Source organism: Triticum urartu, chromosome 4, assembly GCF_003073215.2.
Source record: "Triticum urartu cultivar G1812 chromosome 4, Tu2.1, whole genome shotgun sequence".
Classification (NCBI taxonomy): domain Eukaryota; kingdom Viridiplantae; phylum Streptophyta; class Magnoliopsida; order Poales; family Poaceae; genus Triticum; species Triticum urartu.
In genome coordinates this window covers 40,123,374-40,132,114 of record NC_053025.1, presented here as the reverse complement: position 1 = coordinate 40,132,114, position 8,741 = coordinate 40,123,374, and the positions used below count along the sequence as shown (strand labels likewise).

At 42.9% G+C, this 8,741-nt stretch overlaps 1 protein-coding gene across 1 annotated transcript; it reads right to left on the bottom strand.

Moving 5' to 3' along the window:
* Window positions 1-5,106: 5,106 nt before the first annotated feature.
* LOC125550523 (cathepsin B-like protease 2) lies at window positions 5,107-8,513 on the bottom strand. Its single transcript, XM_048713541.1, has 11 exons — window positions 8,313-8,513; window positions 7,791-7,835; window positions 7,630-7,710; window positions 7,377-7,533; window positions 7,251-7,255; window positions 7,079-7,153; window positions 6,851-6,976; window positions 6,116-6,334; window positions 5,648-5,761; window positions 5,527-5,562; window positions 5,107-5,436 (listed from the first exon to the last, which is right to left on the bottom strand). The coding sequence occupies exons 1-11, from the start codon at window positions 8,376-8,378 to the stop codon at window positions 5,326-5,328; spliced, it is 1,035 nt and encodes a 344-aa protein (XP_048569498.1). The 5' UTR covers window positions 8,379-8,513; the 3' UTR covers window positions 5,107-5,325.
* Between the last annotated feature and the right edge of the window lie 228 nt (window positions 8,514-8,741).

The window sequence follows — 8,741 nt, the reverse complement described above, 5'->3', positions numbered from 1 at the left end:
CTTGATGAAACATAAATCTGAAACATTTGAAAAGTTCAAATAATTTTAGAGTGAAGTGGAAAATCATCGTAACAAGAAAATAAAGTTTCTACGATCTGATCGTGGAGGAGAATATTTGAGTTACGAGTTTGGTCTTCATTTGAAACAATGAGAAATAGTTTCTCAACTCACACCACCTGGAACACCACAGCGTAATGGTGTGTCCGAACATCATAACGTACTATATTAGATATGGTGCAATCTATGATGTCTCTTAGCGATTTACCACTATCGTTTTGGGGTTATGCATTAGAGACAACTGCATTCACGTTAAATAGGGCACCATCTAAATCTGTTGAGACAACGCCATATGAACTGTGGTTTGACAAGAAACCAAAGTTGTCATTTCTTAAAGTTTGGGGTTGTGATGCTTATGTGAAAAAGTTTCAGCCAGATAAGCACAAACCTAAATCAGAAAAGTGCGTCTTCATAGGATACCCAAAAGAAACTGTTGGGTACACCTTCTATCACAGATCCGAAAGGCAATATCTTTGTTGCTAAGGATGGATCCTTTCTAGAGAAGAAGTTTCTCTCTAAAGAAGTGAGTGGGGGGTGTAGAACTTGATGAGGTAATTGTACCTTCTCCCAAATTGGAAAGTAGATTCATCACAGGAATTAGTTCTAGTGATCTCTACACCAATTAGTGAGGAAGCTAATGATGATGATCATGAAACTTCAGATCAAGTTACTACCGAACCTCATAGGACAACCAGAGTGTGGTCCGCACCAGAGTGGTACGGTAATCCTTTCTAGAAGTTATATTACTAGACCATGACAAACCTAAGAACTATGAGGAAGCGATGATGAGCCCAGATTCCGCGAAATGGCTTGAGGCCATGAAATCTGAGATGGGATCCATGTATGAGAAAAAAGTATGGACTTTGATTGACTTGCTCGATGATTGGTGAGTCATTAAGAATAAATGGGTCTTCAAGAGGAAGACGGACGCTAATAGTAGTGTTACTATATACAAAGCTTGAATTCTCGCAAAATGTTTTCGACAAGTTCAAGGTGTTGACTACGATGAGATTTTCTCACTCGTATCGATGCTTAAAAGTCTGTCCGAATCATGTTAGCAGTTGCCGCATTTTATGAAATCTGGTAAATGGATTTCAAAACTGCATTCCTTAATGGATTTCTTAAAGAAGAGTTGTATATGATGCAACCAGAAGGTTTTGTCGATCCTAAATGCTAACAAAGTGAGCAAGCTCCAGCGATCCATCTATGGACTGGTGCAAGCATCTCGGAGTTGGAATATATGCTTTGATAAAGTGATCAAAGCATATGGTTTTATACAGACTTGCGGTGAAGCATGTATTCACAATAAAGTGAGTGGGAGCACTACAACATTTCTGATAAATATATGTGAATGACATATTGTTGATCGGAAATAATGTAGAATTTTCTGGAAAGCATAAAGGATTGTTTTAAAAGAGTTTTTCAAAGAAAGACCTCAATGAAGCTGCTTACACATTGAGCATCAAGATCTATAGAGATAGATCAAGACGCTTGATAAGTTTTTTCAATGAGTACATACCTTGACAAGATTTTGAAGTAGTTCAAAATGGAACGGTCAAAGAAGGAGTTCTTGCCTATGTTGCAAGGTGTGAAGTTGAGTAAAGACTCAAAAACCGACCACAGCAGAAAATAGAAAGAGAATGAAAAGTCCTATGCCTCAGTCATAGGTTCTATAAAGTATGATATGCTGTTTACCAGTCCTATTGTATACCTTAGCATCTTTCTGGCAAGGGAGTACAATAGTGATCTAGGAGTAGATCACTGGACAGCGGCCAAAATTATCCTTAGAGGACTAAGGAAATATTTCTCGATTATGGAGGTGATAAAAGGGTTCGTCGTAAAGAGTTACATTGATGCAAGGTTTTTACATCGATCTAGATGACTCTAAGTCTCGATCTGGATACATATTGAAAGTGGGAGCAATTATCTAGAGTAGCTCTATGCAGAGCATTGTAGACATAGAAATTTGCAAAATACATACGGATCTGAATGTTGCAGACCCATAGGCTAAACTTCTCTCACAAGAAAAACATGATCACTCTTTGGGTATTAATCACATAGTGATGTGAACTAGATTATTGACTCTAGTAAACCTTTTGGGTATTAGTCACATGGAGATGTGAACTAATCACATAAAGATGTGAAACTAGATTATTGACTTTAGTGCAAGTGGGAGACTGAAGGAAATATGCCCTAGAGGCAATAATAAAGTTATTGTTTATTTTCTTATTTCATGATAAATGTTTATTATTCATGCTAGAATTGTATTAACCGAAAACATAATACATGTGTGGATACATAGACAAACAAAATGTCACTAGTATGCCTCTACTTGACTAGCTCGTTGATCAAAGATGGTTATGTTTCCTGACCATAGACATGAGTTGTCATTTGATTAACGGGATCACATCATTAGAGAATGATGTGATTGACTTGACCCATTCTGTTAGCTTAGCACTTGATCGTTTTAGTTTACTGCTATTGCTTTCTTCATGACTTATACATGTTCCTATGACTATGAGATTATGCAACTCCCGATTACGGGAGGAACACTTTGCGTGCTACCAAACGTCACAACGTAACTGGGTGATTATAAAGGTGCTCTACAGGTGTCTCCGATGGTACTTGTTGAGTTGGCATAGATCGAGATTAGGATTTGTCACTCCGATTTTCGGAGAGGTACTCTGGGCCTTTCGGTAATGCACATCACTATAAGCCTTGCAAGCAATGCAACCAATGAGTTAGTTGCGGGATAGTGCATTACGGAACGAGTAAAGAGACTTGCCGGTAACGAGTTTGAACTAGGTATTGAGATACCGACGATCGAATATCGGGCAAGTAACATACCGATGACAAAGGAAACAACGTATGTTGTTATGCGGTTCGACTGATAAAGATCTTCATAGAATATGTAGGAGACAATATGGGCATCCATGTTCCGCTATTGGTTATTGACCAGAGAAGTGTCTCGGTCATGTCTACATAGTTTTCGAACCCGTAGGGTCCGCACGCTTAATGTTCGTTGATGATATAGTATTTATGAGTTATGTATGTTGGTAACCGAATGTTGTTCGGAGTTCCGGATAAGATCACGGACATGACGAGGAACTCCGGAATGGTCCGGAGATAAAGTTTGATATATGGGATAATAGTGTTTGGTCTCCGAAAGGGGTTCCGGATGTTTCCCGAAATGTTTGGGTACGAGAACACTTTATTTGGGCCAAAGGGGAAAGCCCACAAGGTTTTTGGAAAGCGCAAAAGGAAGTTTTGCGGAGTCTAGGGGCCAGACGCCAGGGTCCCTGGCGTCTGGGTCCAGATGCCAGGAACCCTGGCGTCTGGGTCTAGACGCCGGGAACCCTGGCGTCTGGCCCTGGAGTCCGAGAAGGACTCTTGCCTTTCGGGTGAAACCGACTTTGTGGAGGCTTTTACTCCAAGTTTCGACCCCAAGGCTCAACATATAAATAGAGGGGTAGGGCTAGCACCCAAGACAGATCAAGAAACACCAAGCCGTGTGTCGGCAACCCCGTCCCCTCTAGTTTATCCTTCGTAATAGTTTTCGTAGTGCTTAGGCGAAGCCCTGCGGAGATTGTTCTTCACCAACACCGTCACCATGCCGTCGTGCTGCCGGAACTCATCTACTACCTCGCCCCTCTTGCTGGATCAAGAAGGTGAGGACGTCATTGAGCTGAACGTGTGCTGAACGCGGAGGTGCCGTACGTTCGGTACTTGATTGGGACGGATCGTGAAGGTGTACGACTACATCAACCGCGTTGATAAACGCTTCCGCTTTCGGTCTACGAGGGTACGTACACATACTCTCCCCTCCCGTTGCTATGCATCACAATGATCTTGCGTGTGCGTAGGAAAATTTTAAAATTACTACGTTCCCCAACAACATGTATATAACAAAAGAGCAAGGCAAGAAGTAGGGATTTTACCCACATTGGAACCCCGAACCTGGGCAAAGTTGCATGTGCTTGTGGTTTGTGTCTAGGACCCCTTGGTCTCCCGGCATGACATCCCATCGACTACAAATTCCATTTGTGCCTCTGTTAGGATCGGCAAAATGTCCCTCAACAATGATCACCACATGAAAGGTTGTCGTACAGAGGACAGAAGAGAAGGTGAAAAGATGGACTGAGCTCAAAGAATTAGGTGAATGCTAGATTGCCTTCCAGAAGTGAAGGGTGGGCATGGTGGAATTCCAAACTGCCATTGAGGAGAAGATGTTGATGAACAAGCACGACAAGCAAGAGCAAAAGCTTAGGTTCATGAATCTAGAGGGCCTCGATCCGAAGGGAAGAGCCTATTTCAAGTTTGTGTGATCAAGTTTTGGCATCCAAGGGCACATACATGGGATTCATGGGTGGTTTTGGTTGGCATGGTGGTGACCGTGGTGGGCATGGTGGTGAGCCTGGTGACCATGGTGGCAGCTCAGGTGCCATGAGTAGCGGTGGGAGTGCATGATGGATGAACTTTGCTTGTTGGTTTTGTTGGAACTTGTCTTGTGAGTTGTGAGACCTATCTTTTGGATGAACTTTGAATCCCAAAATTTGTGACTTTGAAATGTATTTGAGTATGTGAGCAACCCTTTCATATTTCTTGGAATTATATCATGATGAATTCTTGTATTTGCTTGAAATTTGCACAACATGAGAGATATAGGCAATTAGAAGATGGTATAAGCACTTTCAGGTAAGCTATCGAAGATGAGCAAAATTCTCCTATACCTAATGCAAATTTTAACATATTGGTATGCTATTGAAGATGCTCTAACATATTGCTAATTGTATTGTTGTCATGGTTCATGTTGCTAGTGTAGTTCACACCCCCTATGTCGATGCATAGGTTTCTGTTGAAGTTTATGGGGCTCTCGGCACATTAAATATTTAAATTCTGAGAATCTCGAAGGTCCATTAGTATTGCATGACATAGGCGCAATATTTAGTCCCACATCGGAGCGGAGAGGGTGTTGAGCCCAGCATATGAGGGGTTGTTTTTCTCACCTCCCTAAAGCATGAGAGCTCTGCACGCGTCGTATTTCGGTAATGAACACAACTCAGCTTCATTTTTTCCAATTGAAATGGATAATTGTTTGTCACTCACAGATGCCTTGATAATAATTGTTTTATTGCCATTAACGGACACATTAATAGCTAGTGCGCAGAATACAGAATCCTGGTACCATCAAAGCTAATTTGCCCGCTTAAATTTGACAGGCAGATTGCTAATTCCAACAGCATCAGAGGACAAGGGGCTGCTCAAACTTCAAATTGCAAAGGCGCTACCGGCGATGTTCTTTGTCGAGGGCATACCGGCAGTAACATCTTCTTCGATGCCACATTCATTCTTGCCCCTTATGATCTTGAAGTACCCGTCCTACAATGCATCACAAACCAAAACTTATTAATTAGCCTAACGCATGCATTCACTCTTGCAAGTCAACAATACAGGGTATTTATCACTCACATCGCCCCAGCCTCTGTTCCACTGATTTGCAAGAAGCTGAAAATCAGAAGACAAAATAAAACATGTCAGGACTTGATCATTTGGTTAATAAATAGTGTAATATAGAGAATTAACAAGATACCCAGTAATCCTCTCCAGCATCACTGGTTCCCCAACCAATCAACTTGACGGCGTGACCTCCCATGACTCCACCGGTGATGTGCTTGTACACTCCTGATTTGTAGTGTGCGAAGTCCTGGAGAAAATTGCAGAATGAAATCAACACAGCGAGTAACAAATATTTTCTTTCACCTTTGATGATATAATCACAAAGCATATGAGCTGTTGAGCAAATTCAGAGCTCGAAAGATAATAACAGTATTTCATATTTCAGTATGCTAACTACTAACTAGAGCATGTACGTTTTGTTTCTCTTTCTACTGTAATGTTCTTTCTACGGTTTTATTCAGTTTTACAGCTTTTCAGAATATTATTGATATTATCTTTGTCATTTAGAAGTAATTAGCAGAAATTTTGTTCCATGCTCCACCAACATTTTGACAGCCTTGGTAAAACACACGTCAAACATCAAACGGCGAATCAAAGTTACCTCATAAACTGTGAAAGCAACTTCTACAGGGCCATTCTTGTAGACCTCTGCCATGATGTCATGTGGATCAGAGTTTACTTGGTATGCATTGATGCTGAAATGTTTCTTTTCCTCCCAAACTTGGTTCTGCACCTTGCATTTCTTTTCACACACAGGTGTAGGATAAGCAGGTTCACATCCAGGATGCTTGCAGCCAACCTGATCAAAGTATGGATCGCACTGCAAGATAGTAATATTTACAAGGGTTAGTGGTATGCCGAGCTTGAGGTTTTTTTACAAGAAAAATTAGGGGAGAGCCCTGGTTGAAGAGAAAATCCAAAAAAACTAGCTAGACAAAGATGACCTATATTTGAAACAGGGCCATTTGTATTGTAATGTTGTGCCTGAACCAAGTTGGGATGAATTTGCAAATAGTCAGGACACACTAAGACATGATTTTCAGGTTCAGATATACACCGTTAGCATTTAGTGCCAAATAATACAAGCACTAACTGAGCTGTTAAAAAATGTATTAACAAACCAATCAATTCATTTACAGAGAGCATTATTATTAATAATTAATGTAGCATCCAATTTATATTATATTGGTAGTATGACAGATTCAGTAATACCCATTGTTGCAGTTAGAATACAGAGAAGTGATTCATAATAATAGTATCAAAATGATGACAATAATAGGATTGCTCTTGGAGGACCATGATATTGAAGTGGTAGTAAGTAGGGAGTTAGCTATACCTCGTCAGTAACAACACCGTTCTGGACGAAGTATTGCCATGCGCTGATAGGATATCCTCCATCACAACCATCCCCGCACATAAACCCACAGCAAGCCACTAGGTCATTGGCAGAAAGCGTAATGTTCTGCAAGGAACAGAAACAGCAGGCTGGTTATGTAAGAAAGGAACCAAACATTCCTGTTTAAAAATAGACCAGAGAGTAGACAGATGGTCCATATGCACTCACCATGTTGTGATGGATGCAGAAACGATCTTGCAGACACTCCACGGCACCAAAAGCCCAGCAGGAACCACAGTGACCCTGACATTGTTAACCAATACAGACTAGCTTGAGCATCTTCAATTGTTCAGTAAGCACTCGTGGAGCTAACAATGTAAGTTAGTGTGCATAGACTTACTTGATCTGCTCATGAAAATCAGCGTTTTCCAAGGTGTTGGCAAAAGAGAAGGAAATGAAGTGGGTCAGTGTAAGTAAAACAATGTACAACCGATTCATGGTCATTGAGTTATCTAGTTTAATTTACCAAGTATTTTCCCAATTGTGCTGCAGCCGGACCATTTCGACCTGGCATCGAACACCTTTGGGAGCTGCTCGGATCTTGAATGAGTTTTGGTGCGAACACGAGCCCGTAAACTTGGAGGCGTTGGCTTCACTCCCAGCATATGCTTAAATTGCTCAATCTGCACGGAAGAGGATGATTCTGAGGTCAGCAAACAGAGAAGAAAAAAAATGGTGCTTCGATGACAACAACAAGAGCAAGAGGGTGTTATATGTACAGTGTAATTCGCGAGGTAGGGGTTGTATCCAGCCGTCCATCCGGCGTTGGGGTGGTTGTTGACCGTCTGTATGATGTCTTTCTGTGACAGTACAATACAATGATGATTAGTACTACAAACAAAAGAAGATGATGTCACTCAGATGGGGATAAAAAGCCGACCTGGATGATTCCTAGGGAATGGTCTCGCCCTGCTGCTCCGACGAGCTGAAAGTAAATTGTACAAACACATGTTAAAGCAAACATAGATGCGATTCAGCCAATTGCGTAGCATCAGTATTGATTCTTGCCCCCCATAAAAAGAAAGGGATCGAACTCTGGTTCAGAGCTGTTCAATTTTCAGTGGTGGCATCAAGCTTAGTATCAGCGGCAGGCCCCTCCGCTGGCTCGCCATCGAGCTCCCGCACGTCGCCGGAGGCCCCTCCGCCGCAACCCCTTGGTCGGGGGTGGATTCGCGCTTCGCAGTGGACGACGGGTCGCGGCACTACAGCTACAGTACTTCCGGGATTCGCAGAACTACAGCACTACTAATATCTCCGCAGCTTACCAAATTGGATTCTATTGGTACCAAATTTGGATATGTGAGAGTTATTTTGGTTTGACTTCTCAGAGCAGCTGTTAGCTGCGAGTAAAAAGCAGAGGCGGCGATGGGATCTCGACTCGACCGGAGGAGAAGAGCCGAACCTGGGGGGCGGCCGCGGTGGCGGAGAGGACGACGAGCAGCGCCAGCGGGAGCAGGCTCCTCCCCATCTTCGTCCTCGATCGGCGACGGGGGAGGAAGAGGAAGTCGACGGGAAGCAAGCAGAGGAGGTAGCTGCAAGCCTGCTACTGATTGCCTTGCTTGATGCTTCTCCTCCTACCCCACCCCACGCCGCCCTTTTATAATTGGCTCCGAGGGGGTAGACGCAGACGCTACGACTGTCCGAGCGCGATACGATGGAGACCGCCGATATTTTTCCAGCCTTGGGAGTGACGCGCGCGCCCGCTTTCCGTTCCCGGCTAATCCCGCTGCGCAGCGTAGCGTCACGCAACGGCGCGCGTGCTGCCACGCCAGAATCAACAACCCGTTTTAAATTCAATTCAAACGTATCCATATCGGCTTCGCTCGCCCAT

Bases quoted from the DNA above. Each gene is read 5' to 3' on its own strand.
- LOC125550523 (XM_048713541.1), bottom strand. From the start codon at position 8,378: ATGGGGAGGAGCCTGCTCCCGCTGGCGCTGCTCGTCGTCCTCTCCGCC. The intron at 7,836-8,312 runs GTTCGGCTCTTC...ATTTACTTTCAG, and splicing joins CCACCGCGGCCGCCCCCCAG to CTCGTCGGAGCAGCAGGGCG. The intron at 7,711-7,790 runs GTCGGCTTTTTA...GTACTGTCACAG, and splicing joins ATTCCCTAGGAATCATCCAG to AAAGACATCATACAGACGGT.